This window comes from Podarcis cretensis, assembly GCF_951804945.1.
Source record: "Podarcis cretensis genome assembly, chromosome: 4".
Classification (NCBI taxonomy): Eukaryota; Metazoa; Chordata; class Lepidosauria; order Squamata; family Lacertidae; genus Podarcis; species Podarcis cretensis.
Genome location: NC_137173.1, coordinates 81,712,206 through 81,728,775, shown reverse-complemented (window position 1 = coordinate 81,728,775; position 16,570 = coordinate 81,712,206). Strand labels below are relative to the sequence as shown.

The 16,570-nt window shown below is 43.3% G+C and overlaps 1 protein-coding gene across 7 annotated transcripts in view; it reads left to right on the top strand.

Moving 5' to 3' along the window:
- Positions 1-16,570, top strand: part of ARHGEF7 (Rho guanine nucleotide exchange factor 7) — an 87,885-nt gene that overhangs the window by 47,077 nt on the left and 24,238 nt on the right. For all 7 annotated transcript variants that reach the window (XR_013837854.1, XR_013837855.1, XM_079972590.1 and 4 more), the window contains exons 10-18: positions 469-607; positions 3,275-3,334; positions 4,713-4,859; positions 6,093-6,179; positions 7,673-7,751; positions 9,108-9,247; positions 10,057-10,281; positions 12,857-12,950; positions 14,174-14,263. Coding sequence is in view for 5 of the 7 variants with exons in the window: in XM_079972590.1 (XP_079828716.1) it covers positions 469-607; positions 3,275-3,334; positions 4,713-4,859; positions 6,093-6,179; positions 7,673-7,751; positions 9,108-9,247; positions 10,057-10,281; positions 12,857-12,950; positions 14,174-14,263 (1,061 nt within the window). In the remaining 2 variants the exon portion in view is untranslated. The remainder of the gene's footprint in view (positions 1-468; positions 608-3,274; positions 3,335-4,712; positions 4,860-6,092; positions 6,180-7,672; positions 7,752-9,107; positions 9,248-10,056; positions 10,282-12,856; positions 12,951-14,173; positions 14,264-16,570) is intronic.

Here is a 16,570-nt window from a genome sequence, read left to right as displayed (position 1 = left end):
TTTGGTAGTGTGATTTCCCCCTGATGCTTTGGCCCTATGCAGATTTGCTTGGGTTTAAACGCCATTGAACAACGTAGTGCTTAATTCCAAGTACATGAGCACAGGGTTGAACTGTTAATCTTCTTGGACGTTAGCTCTCGTCATCAGTATGAATAATATGTTTAACATCACCTGAAATACTTGATTATTTATAGTGCTGGGAGTCCTGATTTTAGCTCTAAATTGATGCATTCTTTTCAATTGGGATTCAGAGAGAATTAAAGCTAAGCTTGAAGAACTGCTTTTCCATCAAAAAATACGGATAAGATTAGACTTGTTCATCTTTTATTTTATGAGGAAGCTTAGCCCTTTCTCAGAAAATGAAAAGCAGGCTATTGCCGAAGAAGTGAAATGATTTATTTCTCTCTGGTTTGGCTGATTTTACTTCTTTGCTTTTGTTTTAACTTTAACTTCTCTTTTTATGAACAGTGAAGAGCTGGGAGAATTCATGGAGATGAAAGGAGCCAACAGCCCTGGGATTCTTGTATTGACCACAGGCCTGAGCAAACCTTTTATGCGCCTGGATAAATATCCCACATTGCTCAAAGAGCTTGAAAGACACATGGAGGTATATCTCATCAGCATTAACATTCCATCTTAATGATGATTTGACAATGATGACCTTAAAGGTACATTTCAGGAATGATGAGTCCTAAAGGACATTACTATGCTCTCGTTCTTCTGATGTAAAGGTAGTCTGGTAGGATCAACTCCATTAGAGTTCTGGGGTTGTGTTTTCAAAGACAAAAATAAGATGCCCTAATCCTAAAACTGTGGCTTGCTCTGGCCTGAAGTATGAGTGTATTGCCACATTTTATATGGCACTGCACCTGTTGCTTTTTTATTACTCCAGTCTCCCAAGAGGCACTTGTGGATGTCTCAGACAGGGTGGGTATTTAACAGCAGTGCTGTAATGGTAAATATCGAAGTGGAAGAGGTCATAATGGTGACCCCCATGGAAAGTCCAAAATGCAAGGAGCTGTTCTGATCATACCTGCACAACCACATCAATGCATAGCATAAAAGCCAATGCTTCAGGATTGGCTATAGCAGCCTTAGACTAGTGAGCTGACCTCATTCTCTGATTCTAATTTGTCACAAACAGTAGTGAAACCTGAAAGTCTTGATATCAGCCCACTCATTTGCTGGAGCAAGACACTCCCGACAGATGATGTCATCGCGCACGCTCTGAAAAAAGTCCCAGAGCTGCACTTCCCGGTGTCTCCCCACCGTTACACAACTGCCTTGTTTGTGCTTCTCATATATGAATCTTGGCTGTCAAGCCTTGTTGGAGGTCTTTTCTGACATTCCTTTGGAGTTTTCCGAGCAGTTGCTTGGACAGCCCAGTGGACTGTGCATCCCCAATGCATATGTGTTTTTCTCGGCACTCCTAACTTACCACGAAACCTACATTGGCATAATTGTTTAATTTTAACATTTGGGAGCTGCCCCACCCCACTCCACCATTCTTTGGCTATTTAACTGCTGTTCAACAGCGTGTACAAATTCACAGTAGTAATAATAATAATAATAATAATAATAATAATAATAATAATAATTTTTATTTATACCCCACCCTCCCCAGCCAAGGCCAGGCTCAGGGTGGCTAACAAGCAATAATAAAAACAAGTTGAATGAATACAACTTAAAAACAAGATTAAAATACAACATTAAAATATTGAAACATTAAAATATTAAAATGCAGCCTCATCACAGGAGGAGAAAGGAAAAAGAAAAAGAAAGAGGGGGAGGGAATCAAATTGGCTCCAAGCCAAAGGCCAGGCGGAATAACTCTGTCTTACAGGCCCTGCGGAAAGAAATCAGATCCTGCAGGGCCCTGTCTCATGAGGCAGAGTGTTCCACCAGGCCGGAGCCAGTGTTGAAAAGGCCCCGGCTCTGGTTGACGCTAATCTAACTTCCTTAGGGCCCAGGACCACTAGGGTGTTGCTGTTTATGGACCTTGAGGCTCTCTGTGGGGCATACCGGGAGAGGCGGTCCCGTAGGTATGAGGGTCCTAGGCCGTGAAGGGCTTTAAAGGTCCGACATGTAGGCTTGGTCCTCATTACCAAACCTAGTTTAACATATGTGGTTTGACAACGACGTATAGAGTTGGGCTGAAAGGTTAGTTTCAATGTTAAATTACGATGGGACATAGAATTTTTAGTTGCAAGGGTCAAACATATTTTGATTAGCTTTAGGGCTGGAACAAAATTCCTTTTCCTCTTTGCATCCAGTAGCAGCCAGTGGAACTGTGCTGCTCTCCCGTCTTCTGAATATGTCAGGTCACACCTGCTTGCCAAGAGGGAGAGGGGCAAGACACCGAGAGCTTGGTATGGTGTAGGCACAGTAAGGACACAGCATCTGGAGCATTAGGCTGGTTCTGCCACAGCGCCTGCACCACACTGAGCTCCAGCTGCCTTGCCTTTTCCCTTTTTAGTAAGTGACCCAGCATGTTCAGAAGGCAGAGCAGGGCAGCCCCACCAGCTGCTACTGTTACATCTCCAGTAGTAAATCAACTTATTTTTAAATTGTGCGCCAGGGAAATCTTGCTCAAATTGTATTTATAATAAAGGTTAAAGACCCCTGGACAGTTAAGTCCAGTCAAAGGTGACTATGGGGTGCAGTGCTCATCTCGCTTTCAGGCCGAGGGAGCTGGTGTTTGTCCACAGACAGCTTTCCAGGTCATGTGACCAGCATGACTAAACTGCTGCTGGCGCAACAGGACACCATGATGAGTGCCAGAGCACACAGAAACGCCGTTTACCTTCCCTCCGCAGCAATACCTATTTATCTACTTGCACAGGCATGCTTTCGAACTGCTAGGTTGGCAGCTGGGACAGAGCAATGGGAGCTCACCCCATCACGCAGATTTGAACTCCCGACCTTCCGACCAGCAATCCCAAGAGGCTCAGTGGTTTAGACCACAGCGCCACCTGTGTCCCCTAGGTATTTATATAGAAGTGAGTGAAGGATACAGATTTATGGCCAGTCCATCAGGCAAAGTGTCACCAGGCCAGTGGGAGGGAATAGGCTTATTTAAAATAAAATTTGTTCTCTAGATCTGGCATGACCTGATCTAAAGGTTTGTTGCCTTTAAAGCAGCGAAGGTGTGAGGAATGTATCTTAACATTTGATTTATATATAATACCAGAAGAATGTGTAAACCTTGTATAGAATATAAAGTAAGTTTTGTTCCTTTCATATTACATATAAGTATCTTTTAATATTCTTTTAGGATTATCATCCAGACCGGCCTGACATTCAGAAATCCATGACAGCTTTCAAAAACCTTTCTGTAAGTTACATAGGTGATAGATGGCAACATACTAGTCTAAACATCATACAAAATAGCGTATCAAAGTCACGAGAGCACTTTGGGTGGGTATCATGAGGGAACAGTATTTAAAGATGAATCGCTATGGAAGAATTTTTAAAAAGATGGTTCCACTGGAAACTCTGGTCTGGATTCAAGGGACAGACAATTTATAGGATAAAAGAGGAGTCACATGGTACTACATGAAATACCATGACTCAAACCTTTGCATATAGAAATCTGTCTGAGTGAATTCAAGTACTATAAATCCATATAAGGATGAAAGCACCCATGTTGTGATTGGTCCACATAGCCAGCTTCCTGTTTGATTGTGTGGTGTTAGGCTGCCTACACATCATACTTCCCATGGATCATGGCACGCCAACAGAATTTAAATGTGAATCTGGTCATTCAGAATGCAGAACCAGCAGGTGCTTTTCCTTTTTAAATTAGATATACTCCTCCTATGCAAATGCTTAATGTAGCAAAGTAGTTCAAGGCAGGCAAATTTGAGAAAGCGTTCTGCAGTTGAGGTTCACAGAGGGGAAAAGAAGCAAACCCCAGTGTGCTGAAACTCTTTTAAAAAGTTATTTGTGCTTGAAGTTTCTTGAGCAGCTTCCTTTGTTTAGGATGTTTCACATATTTCACACACCCTGATATGGCGATAAATGTCCTATATAATGTAATCCTTGGGTGATAATTGATTGTGTTCTCTATTTTACTGAGCACAGTGAATGAAAGGATATATCTAGCCCTTTGTAAAATATTTCATTTGTTAAAAGAGGACCAAAAGAATTGGTAAGAAGTCAAACCAAGTGTTGGAATAGTTTGTGTAGAAACAGCTTAAAACCAAAACACTTGAAACGTCAGACTAGGACAGCTAAGTCATTATAACTGATTATACTTTAATAATATTTTTCCAAGTGCCTATAGGAGCTATATGTTATACATGAAACAGTTAAGTAGAGACAACCCCTACCCATAGCTTGCAATCTTAATGACACCTTGAGGAAAGGTAAGAGATGGACATTAAGGGATTTTAAAAAAAGAAGTCAAGGGAAAACAAAACTGTTTGGTAACCAGCTGTCCCACTACTGTTGAGGTGCCTTAAGTTTGTCTTCAAGTATAGACAAGCCTTTAAAGCAGCAATGATGCAACGCATAGCCATCTTAAGTAAAAAAAGGGTAGTTGGAATTTGGTAGTCTGGAGAGTTCAAAATGCAGTTACGTCTATGACTGTCTCTCCTCTTCTACAGCCAAATCAAATGAAAAGACCCAGGCATGGTACTGAGTAACTTGTTTCTGGGCTATTTCAGTTGTGCTTGCGTCCTGGCTCATGGTATTTTCTCCTGGTCCAATAGGCACAGTGTCAAGAAGTACGGAAAAGAAAGGAGCTTGAACTCCAGATACTAACAGAAGCTATCCGCTGCTGGGAAGGAGAGGACATTAAAACACTTGGAAATGTTATTTACATGTCACAAGTCATGATTCAGTGTGCTGGAAGTGAGGTAATGCAGCTCTGTTTAAAAGAAAACCCAAAGTGGTTGCCCCCCCCCCGTGTTCGTGGGCCCCTAATCCACCCCCCCTAACCAGTCCTCCAAACTCTGGCAGAACCTGACAGGGAGAGGGAGAGGTGTTGCAAGTCACAAGCCAAACGGTAGAAAGCTGCCACCACCTCTCCTTTCCTGGGTCAACTCTCGAATGGGGTCCAAGGAGGAGAACCCCGCTTCAATATTTACCAGGTTGCCCAGACCTGTGTCACTGTACCATGACACAGACAGAAATCCAACAGATAGATGCACCAAGGGTCAGGCACCAGTTTAGCTTCTCCGGCAAAAGACACAAAATACAAAAGGCAAAAGTCCTTTTCCAGATTTATTGAAAAAGCCACTTAGAAAGTAAAAGCTTGCACATTTCTTGGAAGGTTACAAACAAAAAAATAAAAAACATTGTACTGTACAATATAGCTAACTAAAACATACTCACAAAGCATGACTAGTTCAAAGCATAGCAAGAAGTCACAAAGTCCGTTCTTCTGGTCAAACGCCCTCAGGTGAACACCAGGGCAAGATAGTCTGCAATTTTCATCTCAATTCCCCAAACTTTTATCCTTGAGAATCCCACGTGGAGAAGGGGTTTAGGGACCAATCATTTCTTTAGGTTAATTACCAATGGCTATATGATGGGACTATATCTCCTGATTGTCAGGAGGCCAGCACAGCTGAACTTTGTTTATGCTCAAAGGACCTTGAGATCAAAAGACCTCTTCTTTGTTCCCATACTTTTCTGACATGTATCAGGCTCTTGAGCTGTAAATTACCTGATAGCCTTTTCACACCCATTCCACATCTGAGCCCCCAGCTGCCAGAATTTACAAATCAGATAACATCTCCTTCCTGCCCAAGTCAGGATGCAATTTGATTCACATTTCTAAAGACAGGGAGGTTTGCAGTTAAAGAACCTAGACACCCATTCCCAGAAATGCACAGTTTTAACTACCCCACAATGCCTCACTCTTGCATGAACCAGAGTTTAACATACTAAGATTTCGCAACTTCACTATACCCCTGTATAATCTTGTTTTTTAAAAAATGCCTGACATGCCTTAATATTACTAAAGCAACAACACATACCAGTGTTTGCGATCACAATATGCCATATGAAATTTTCTTTTGTCACTTAATTGTAACTTTGTATTTTAATGATTCGCCTTCTCTTTTCTTTTTTCTTTTTTTAATAAGGAAAAGAATGAAAGATACCTTCTTCTCTTTCCTAACATATTGCTCATGTTGTCCGCCAGTCCTAGAATGAGTGGATTTATCTATCAGGTAAAACAACTTTTAGTATAACTTTTTCTGCATACTATATTTATGTAATCTTTAGCTTTTGGAACATTTGTATCATATCCTCTGACTGATCCTATAAGGCAGAAGTGGGCAAGATTATGTCTGAAGGCCAAAATGACCCTCTAGGCCTCCCTCCATGACCTTAGGACTCTCCCTTCCCCACATCATGCCCCCTTCACCATGCCTTCTTGGCACCCTCAATTACTTTTGTGTGGCTCAGATGTGGCCTTGAATTGCGATAATGCCTCTTGCTTCGCTGGGGATATGTATGTTTGTGGAAATGGCTGACCTTTGTGTGACTGGAATGAAGTCTAATGTACAGCAGCAAGAGTCACTTATTTGATTGTTAAATTTCTATACTGCCAATCATCTGAAGTTCACAGGGCGGTTTGCAATATAAAAACACCAAAAAGTGCCATAATAGCAAACAAAAACAACACATCCCCACAGTTTAAAATGCTATAAGGTAAAGGTAAAGGTAAAGGGACCCCTGACCATTAGGTCCAGTCATGACCGACTCTGGGGTTGCGGCACTCATCTTGCTTTATTGGCCGAGGGAGCCGGCGTACAGCTTCCGGGTCATGTGGCCAGCATGACTAAGCCGCTTCTGGCGAACCAGAGCAGCACACGGAAACGCCGTTTACTTTCCCGCCGGAGCAGTACCTATTTATCTACTTGCACTTTGACGTGCTTTTGAACTGCTAGGTTGGCAGAAGCAGGGACAGAGCAACGGGAGCTCACCCCGTCACGGGGATTCAAACTGCCAAACTTCTGATCGGCAAATCCTAGGCTCTGTGGCTTAACCCACAGTGCCAGCCGCATAAAATGCTGTTAGCCAAAGGCCTGGGAGAAGAGGAATGCTTTTGCCTGGCATCTCTAGATAGGTAACGAAGACACAAGGCAGGCCTTCCTGGGCAGACCATTCCACAAGCAGGGATCCACTGCAGAAAAGGCCCATTCTCGTGTTGCTGCCCTCTCGTGGAGGAGGCTTACCCCCTTTTTCTGCTTCCACCTCCAACCACCATGAACATACAACCTCTGCAATGTTTCTCACAAGAGAATGATTTGGTCCTCAATGACTGGAAAAGGTTCCTCAGCCTGCTGCTACTGTGGTAGAGGAGCAAGTAAGAAGCATAAAGGCGGCACTGTGGTTATTGAACATAAAACACTCCAAGAGCAAGCTCTGTCCCAATCTTTGCTTAACCACCCCCTGGCTCAAAAACAATTCATACATTTGTTTTCATTCACTGAAATGAATTTAGGATTTATCAATGTAAATAAGCTCACAAAAGTTACTGATCTCCTGGAGGCTGGCAGAGAAGAGACAGAGAACTCCCTTCTTTCTGTTTGGCAGAACGCTTGCTTCCCTGCACGCAGTTCCTTGTCACCCATGGCTCCTAGGCTAGTGCTTAAATATAAGGCTGCCGTGTTTTTGGATTTTGTTTAAAGAATGGTTTGATATATCTATTTTTTAGGGGAAATTGCCGCTAACGGGCATGACCATTGCAAAGCTAGAAGACAGTGAAAATCACAGAAATGCATTTGAAATATCAGGTAATGTCTAGTTCTGTTTGTATCATTTTATGTGGCAAAAGCCAGCTTGAAAAAATAAGTCACAAGACAGTTTTAAGTGACCTCTCTGGTCATACTGTTTATAATTTAATCATTTTTAAAATAGTATGTGGGTTTGTTTGTTTTTTTAAAAAAATAACTCAAGGCAGGCTTCGCCAATAAAAAAATCAGCAGTACACCAGTAAAATAACAATATGGTCTCGATGCCTGGAATTGTAATTCACTCGATCATTGGGCCAGCAATCACCTCAAGCCTTCAGCCTGCACATGCGAGGGCAAAAGTGGGTAGAGGAATAGGAGTATACATGTCAGCCCTGCTCCAATGCCTCCTTCTCCTCCACTCTGATCTTCATAATAAGTTTTCTGCAGTGCCCATTTGTGTGTCCCTTTCCCTCTTTATATTTTTGCTGTCACCTGTCCAGCTGAACACCTGAAGAGGGCTTTAGTGGAAGGGGATTTTAGTGCCTTCACTGCACTCCCCCCCCCAAGCTCTTGCAAACTGATTGGCTGTTCCAAAAACAGGGCAACACAGCTAAAAAGATCCTCCCCAAAGTCACATTAAGTCCGGGGTGGGGGGTAGGGCATTTGGTTCAAGGCTTCCTCAGTTGATCCCAGAGAGATTCACTAGAGGAACAGATATTCTGATGCACAGGGCACAAGTCAGTGGGTGAGGAACAAATGGCCCACCATATAATGCTGAACTATAACTCTTATGATCCCTAACTATTTGCCATGTTGGCTGGGACTGATGTTGGATCACAATAACATCTGGAGGGCCATAGGCTCCCCACCCCTGATTTAGAGTTCCAGAGGTCAAAATCAGCACCTTGATTTGTGCTTGGAAATTCTACAGCATGGGTATATTGAGACTTAACATCAGCTAAAACCTGAGCAAGCCATATTCTCTGCTAAGTAGAGTTAACTGACCGTAGCACTCCAAACAAGAGTGCTGGTTCTTGAAGATGTAGTGGTGATTCTCTGTTGAGGTAGCCATCGTTGTGCAGGGGTAGTAGTGGTTCATAGGGAGAAAAGCCTTAAACATCATATGTATTTGTACTGTACTTGGTTATTCTGCAACCAAGTATTACTCATCCTTAAAGGGACAAGAGAAATCTTAAGGAACGCTTGTTTAACTGGGAGCATTCTTCTTTTTTCATCCCCAAATTGTGGTAAGGTAATGTGGAGGAGACACCAGACTCAGGAGAAGTGTGCTCATCCTTAAGAAGCAGAATATGTTCATTTGTTTGAAACACGAAAGCGTTTTGCCGTGTTGGCTGTTGCTAATGTGAGAATTCAACACAACCGCTCTTTCCTTCTGTGTTTTCTGTTGGGTTCCAGGAAGTATGATTGAACGGATATTGGTATCTTGTAACAACCAACAAGATTTGCATGAATGGGTAGACCATCTGCAGAAGCAAACCAAAGTGACTACTCTTGGGATGCCTGCTATTAAACCTCATTCTGTGCCATCTCACACGGTAAGAGGCCACCAGCCTTTAGTACCATTGGGTTTAAAATAGGTCATTTTTTCTGTGTTTCTGGAGACAAACGAATGCATCCTGATAATTTAATTGTTGTCAGTGTTGGAGCTGTGTTAAAGTAGGGTATTAATGAAATATTGTGATTTGTTTGGGGGAAAAGAAGCACGTTGTGTTCGGGCACAAAGATAAACCAAACTCTGATTTGTTTTGTTTGCAGCAGGTGGAAGCATTCACATTCAACCATAGCTCATTTTAAACTATGGTTTAATGTGATGTGCTAACCATAAAAGGTAAAGGGACCCCTGACCATTAGGTCCAGTTGTGGCCGACTCTGGGGTTGCGGTGCTCATCTCGCTTTACTGGCCGAGGGAGCCGGCGTACAGCTTCCGGGTCATGTGGCCAGCATGACTAAGCCACTTCTGGCGAACCAGAGCAGCGCACGGAAACACCATTTACCTTCCCGCTGGAGCGGTACCTATTTATCTACTTGCACTTTGACGTGCTTTCAAACTGCTAGGTTGGCAGGAGCAGGGACCGAGCAACGGGAGCTCCCCCCCTTGTGGGGATTCGAACCGCCGACCTTCTGATCGGCTAGTCCTAGGCTCTGTGGTTTCACCCATAGCGCCACCCGCGTCCCATGTGCTAACCATACCATAGTGTTAATAGATTGGTAAATTCCAACAAACCTGTTTTTAAGTCTTACTGCAGCAAATTTAATAACGAAAGCTTACTGGTGTAGGGTTATACGTGGCATTCCCTTTTGATTGTTCTTTCTTTGCTTGTGTGATGTTTGTTCATTTTGGCAGCTTCCTTCTCATCCTGTAACACCATCCAGCAAGCATGCAGACAGCAAGCAAATGCCCCTGACTCCAGTATACCACACTCTTCCACATCCTTCACATCATGGGACACCTCATACCACTATAAACTGGGGACCCCTGGAGCCTCCCAAAACTCCTAAGCCGTGGAGTTTGAGCTGCTTGCGGCCAGCACCTCCATTACGGCCTTCAGCAGCACTCTGTTACAAAGAGGTGAGCATGTGCAATCCAGTGAGAAGTCTAAATTCTTTCCAGGTCAGAATTCTATATGGATAACATAAAGGATTCCAGCTGAGATTCAGCTTGTATTGAATCAGTCACAATTAACCAAGGCTGTGATTTCTAGGCAGTGAGTGGGAATATTTAATTTGACTTTGGGACACCATACACTTTTTCTCTCTTCAGCCATGTTTCTTACTTGAAGAATGGATGGGGGGAAATATTTAATAGAAAGAGTAATGTTCTTGAAATGATGGTGGATCAGAAGCTAGGGAAAAGGTGTCCTGTGTGTTGGCATATAAAAAGCAAATCCTGCTTCAGTTGCGCTTTCACTGTCTCCAGGCCACTTGCAGTTTTCCTCAGCCAAAATTTAGTATTGTAAAAATAGAAATTGAGACAGCAGGGTTCCTGTTTGCTCTGTTTCTGAATTTGCACAGGCCTTCTGTTTTCACCAGTAGTTTTTGCCCAGCAAATGTCTCTTGTAGTTTAATAGTTTAAATGGGTTTTATTAATAGCAGCTCCTAAAATCGACACACACAAATATCTTTAGAGCAGCAAGATTATATAGGAGTTCAAAATCTTTTTGTCTTGGTGCTTTCCTCCTTCAGTGCCGTTTGGAGGGAGATTACAATGGAGATTACTTTCAGTGCAAACCATTAGTATTATGTGCAAACAAGGAATCTTGATTTAGAACAAACAATGGATAGTTGCTCAACAAGCCAGCATCATATGAAGCTTGGAAACTGAAAGTAAAATAGACGTAAGTTCTTCCATCATATAGGAGCGGACTGGGGAGTACATGAGCCCAACACTTCACTTGGGCATATCCACATAGTGAGAAGCCCATGGTTCAGTGTTAGAGGCAAAGCAGCCCAATGGCTTATAACAGCAAACCATGGTGACCAGATATTGGGCTCATACACTTTCCCCTCTTCTTGGATATTCAGATTCTCTCTCTCCCTTTCTGATATGATCAAACCACAGTTTTCTGTTACATTGGAGCCAGGCAAAATTTGATCGAACTGGGAAGTGAGGGAGGAGGAATTGGGTGTACATGAGCAAAAGGGCAAGGAGAGACCCAGTGTGCAAACACATTTGACTCAGGCCATTCAGTAGATTTCTGTCATGTTTTACCACCACTTCCTTGTCCTCTTTTTTAACAGACGTCTAGTTTACAGGAGACCAGCATATCTTGGAATTCCTGTAAATTAGCTTGTTTGCTCAGCAGAACTGAAGTGCTCTGTGTCTGTTGGTCTCCTCTTTTCAGTATCCTAATTTAATGCACAGGGTTGCATCATCCTATTAGCACAATAACTTCCACCTGTGCATTGGAACTTCTTCTCCCTCTCCTCACCTGTGCATCTCTACCTGCTTTAGGGCTTCTGGAGCAGATTTGGGGGTCACACAGGGAGAGGAGGGGGAGAGGAAGTACCTTGGTGGGAACGGGATGATTTCACTGGATACAGCTGGAAATTTATTATTTGTCAACTGTTTGAAACCAAGGAAATGTGCCAAGTTGAATTCTCGAGGCTACATCCACAGTAGAAGGTCGCGGCTGGATCTAGACACATCAAAGAAGCGTTTCAGTTTAAAGCGTTGTAAATTTAAACAGGGAAAGCAGGTAGAGAAAAATAGGACTCCAGATTGCCATCTGGTGGCACAATGTTATATCGCACATACAACACACATACAGTCATACCTCGGCTCCCGAACACCTTGGGAGTTAAAAGTTCTGGCTCCTGAACTATCAAAAACTGGAAATGATTGTTCCAGTTTTCAAATGTTCTTTTGGAAGCCGAATGTCCGACTGGGATTCTGTGGCTTCCGATTGGCTGCAAGAGCTTCCTGCATCCAATCAGAAGCCATGCTTTGGTTTCCGAACATTTCTGAAGTCAAATGGACTTCCGGAACGGATTCCGTTCGACTTCCGAGGTATGACTGTAAATTGCTTTTGTGTGGTGTAGTGGTTAAGAGCGGTAGTCTCGTAATCTGGGGAACCGGGTTCGCGTCTCCGCTCCTCCACATGCAGCTGCTGGGTGACTTTGGGCCAGTCACACTTCTCTGAAGTCTCTCAGCCCCACTCACCTCACAGAGTGTTTGTTGTGGGGGAGGAAGGGAAAGGAGAATGTTAGCCGCTTTGAGACTCCTGAAGGGGAGTGAAAGGCGGGATATCAAATCCAAACTCTTCTTCTTCTTCTTCTTTACCAGTCTAGCTTAGTCCCATGTTTCAGAAGACCAAAACCGGCTTATCATTTCTCCATCAGATTCTTATGATTCTTATGTTGTGATTTTAAATTGTAGTTATTTATGCAAACTTGATTTTTGTTAGCTACGTTTTGCACTAATATAAAAGTTGAATATAAACATTAATCAATAAAGAAAAAAACACCATTTTTATTGTTATGTATTTCTAGGCAACAGCCCAGAATGGAGAGAAATGGTTCATGTGAATGAGAGTTTGTAATAGTGAATTGCTATTCTATTGGTGTGTTTTGATACCTTGACACAAGTAGGTTTTCACTGTGTTTGTATGTATCTGTGCCTCCCCCCTTTTTTCTTTTAACTCCAGGATCTCAGCAAAAGTCCCAAAACCATGAAAAAACTACTGCCCAAGCGAAAACCTGAACGGAAACCATCAGAAGAAGAGTTTTCGCTGAGAAAAAGTAAGTGTGTTTTGCTGTGTGGGCGAGTGAAGGCTTTTCATTCCTTCTGCTTAGTCCAAAAATTACTGTTGTTAAACAAATGGGAATCAGAATCTTTGCTGATTTACTGCAAACCACTTGGATCTACCATTAGATACCAATACCTTCTGCCCACTATATCCATATTGTTCTGCCCACCAAATACCTTCTGCCCACCAAAATCCATATCGTTCAGCTTAAACTCACAAGGTCATTGGTTATATTGGTTATATGGCTTGCTCTCACTTCTTATCATAAATGCAGGTATAATGAGCTGTACACATCTAAGTCACATTCAGAGCTAGGCCCATTAAAATCAGCAGACTTGAATTAGTCCTGACTAACTTAAAAGTCCATTGATTTCTGCGGATCTAATCTTGAGCATGACTCATTTGCATACAGCTTAATGTTCCGACTGGGACGCGGGTGGTGCTGTGGGTTAAACCACAGAGCCTAGGACTTGCTGATCAGAAGGTCGGCGGTTCAAATCCCCGTGACGGGGTGAGCTCCTGTTGCTCCCGTTGCTCGGTCCCTGCTCCTGCCAACCTAGCAGTTCGAAAGCATGTCAAAGTGCAAGTAGATAAATAGGTAGCTCTCCGGCAGGTAGGTAAACAGCGTTTCCGTGCGCTGCTCTGGTTCGCCAGAAGTGGCTTAGTCATGCTGGCCACATGACGCAGAAGCTGTACGCTGGCTCCCTCGGCCAATAAAGCGAGATGAGCGCTGCAACCCCAGAGTTGGCCACGACTGGACCTAATGGTCAGGGGTCCCTTTACCTTTAATGTTCTGAACGCCAAGGCAGCAGTCACCATTCCACAGTTAGTTGTTGCTGACAGGACTGCCCTGTGATAGGCAAGCTTTTTTACATTATCTCAGCAAGAAATTAACATTTCTCACATTTTGTTGCGTTGAATGATACCATGCCGGCAAAGCAGTCGGGACTAGCAGCATCATACTAGCAACAATAGTCACTGTGTGAAGTCAATCCATTGTAAAAGGTTGGATGGAGAATCACCTAGGGGTATACAGGATTAGTGGAGATAGGTGCTCATGTCATAGGTCAAGACCCAGGAAGACTGGATGCCATGGCCATGTTGACATAAGACAGTTGATGCTTTCAAAGGTATGTGTATGGGATTGGTGTGCCAGCTGTTGCATCTGTTAATATTGTCTTGAATTGACCAACAACTTCTTTTAATTTTCTGCAGGCACTGCTGCATTAGAGGAAGATGCTCAGATTCTAAAAGTCATTGAAGCTTACTGCACAAGTGCCAAAACGCGCCAAACATTAAATTCAAGTAAGTTTTAGAAAAAACATATGTCAGAGCTACCTCTAGGTCCCAGCTCACAGAGGACCAACGCTAGGCTGTAGTAATGTACAAAAGTCTTTATTGAAGTTCAGTTTCCATTTCAAAGCCACAGCGTGCAGCCCTACGTCTTAAACCCTAGATCGGCGAAGTCCCGTCTGAGTCTCCTCCCCTATGACACCAGTTTAAGATCCTAGCCCTGCTCCACCTTTTACGCTGCTCTCTCCTCCTCTGGGTCCTCCTGCCCGCTGGGGCATTGCCCTTTCTGGACTCTTCCGACGCTGAGTCGCTTAGCTCCTCCCCCTCCCTCCGGCGGGCTTTAGGACCCGGTTCCCAATCCTCATTCTCTGCTGTCCCGCGCTCCTGTACATTTGAACTTGCCTCTCGCGCCAACCCAGTGACGTTTCTCCTAACCGTTACACTACTTCTGTCACTGCTTCCCTCTTCCGGGACACTGGCCGGATCTGACCTCTCCTCCGTTGTCCGACTTTCTGATGGAGGCGTGGTCAGCCCTGCCTTATCTTCTCTCCCTGGTGGGGAATGCACTGGCCCCGATCCTTGGGACTCTTCCCCCCCACTCTGCTCTGGTGGGGAAGCTGGTCCTGATTTCCAGCTACTGCTCTGGGAGTCCCTGCTGCCCCCTTGCTCCTGGGGCATTCCCCTTGGGAACCCCCTACCCCTGGCCACTGGCGCCCCCTTCTGTGAATCTTCCGATTCGCTGGAGAGGCTCATGGAATCCCTCGGTCCACTGTCCTCTTCTCCTACACTCCCCTCGGATTCTTCCCCTTCGCTCTCCATCTCCTCTCTTCCCTGTGCCTCTGCTCCTGAGCCCCTGACAACATAAATAACATTACAACTGTCCTACTTATTCAGTAAGCAATATCTTTAGTGGTGACACCAGCACTTCTCCTTCATCTTCATTTGGCTGACAAGTGGCATGTCAAGTGATTATCAGATAATTGTGCTAAGAATAGCACTGGTAAAAATATTTGCAACGATTTAAATACAGCTTGTTCTGCATAGCGGCGCAAGTTTGGGAGGTGACATTTTGTGGTCGTTTGCACCCCACACTCGGGACAATTCCAAGATTCAGCCGTCGGAGAAGCACTGTAAGGGTCAGGCCTGTGAACAGAGCAGTGACTGCCATGTTTTCATACTGGATTTCTCGAATTACGCATACTAACATTTTCGTTTTGGATATTTGTGCCAACACTTGTAGTCCATGCACCCATTTGTTTTAGACTTACCCAACTGAAGTCACTGGAAATGCCACAGAGCTATTCTAGAATAAGAGGACTGTAAACTACCATTCTGTACCCGTATTTTCTAAATGTTTGATTGCTAAGGTGTGGTTCGAATTGGAGGCACACTTCAAGTGATGCTCAGAAAGATAAATGTGCATTTTCTCAGTCAGCTCTTAGAATAGGGAACAGAGATCCTTCTTTCAACTTTGCAGAGGCAACCCATTTAATAGCCTTCTGCCATTTCCGTTGTCTAATCAGCCAAGTTTCAGATATAGTGCCTTTCCGCTCCAACGTGGGTTGTGATAGGTATTTCCTGTACATCCTTACTTCCTCTGTTTGGGATGATGTCACCACATAATGGAGAAAGAAGATATATAAGTTGTCTAAGGACTGTCTTCTCTGAGAGGTATAAAGTAGTGCATGCAAGGCACACATCACAATCTCTCGTGCTACAGTTTGGAAACTGCTGCCATAAACATTTCAGCCCTACTCTAACCTTTCCACTTCTGGAATAATATTCTTACAAACTTGGTAGATTGTCATGGTTTTGTATGTTAGCACAAGTGATGCTGAAGCCCATCCTAAATGTTCATTTATTGATGCAGCAAGTCTTAGAAAACTATTAATTGTGCATAAAACTTGTGTCTAAGAACAGGTGATCTTCAATACCCTAAGTCAAAAATTTTATTTTTAAGAATGGTTAAGTGTTGATGTAGAGCATCATATTCAGTGAGATGCACATTTTTTCAAAGGCATTTAAGAAACATTTAGTTTTACTTTTTTAAAAAAAGGTAACGGGGCATAAACAACTAATAGCAGTTTAAATTTTTTTTTGTTACAGATATCAATAATTCCCCTTTATTCCAGAAAAAAATATATGTATTTTTGTAAATACCTGTATGTTGAGCAAAGCTGCTGTTTTCAATTACTCAGATATATATCCAACTTACACTGTGTCTTGAGGACCCAGGTTATTTAATCTTAAACAAGGCTGCAATGGTGGAGATCCTCTATTGTAAGTAAAGCATTGCACCTATCAGGAGAATCTGCCAGC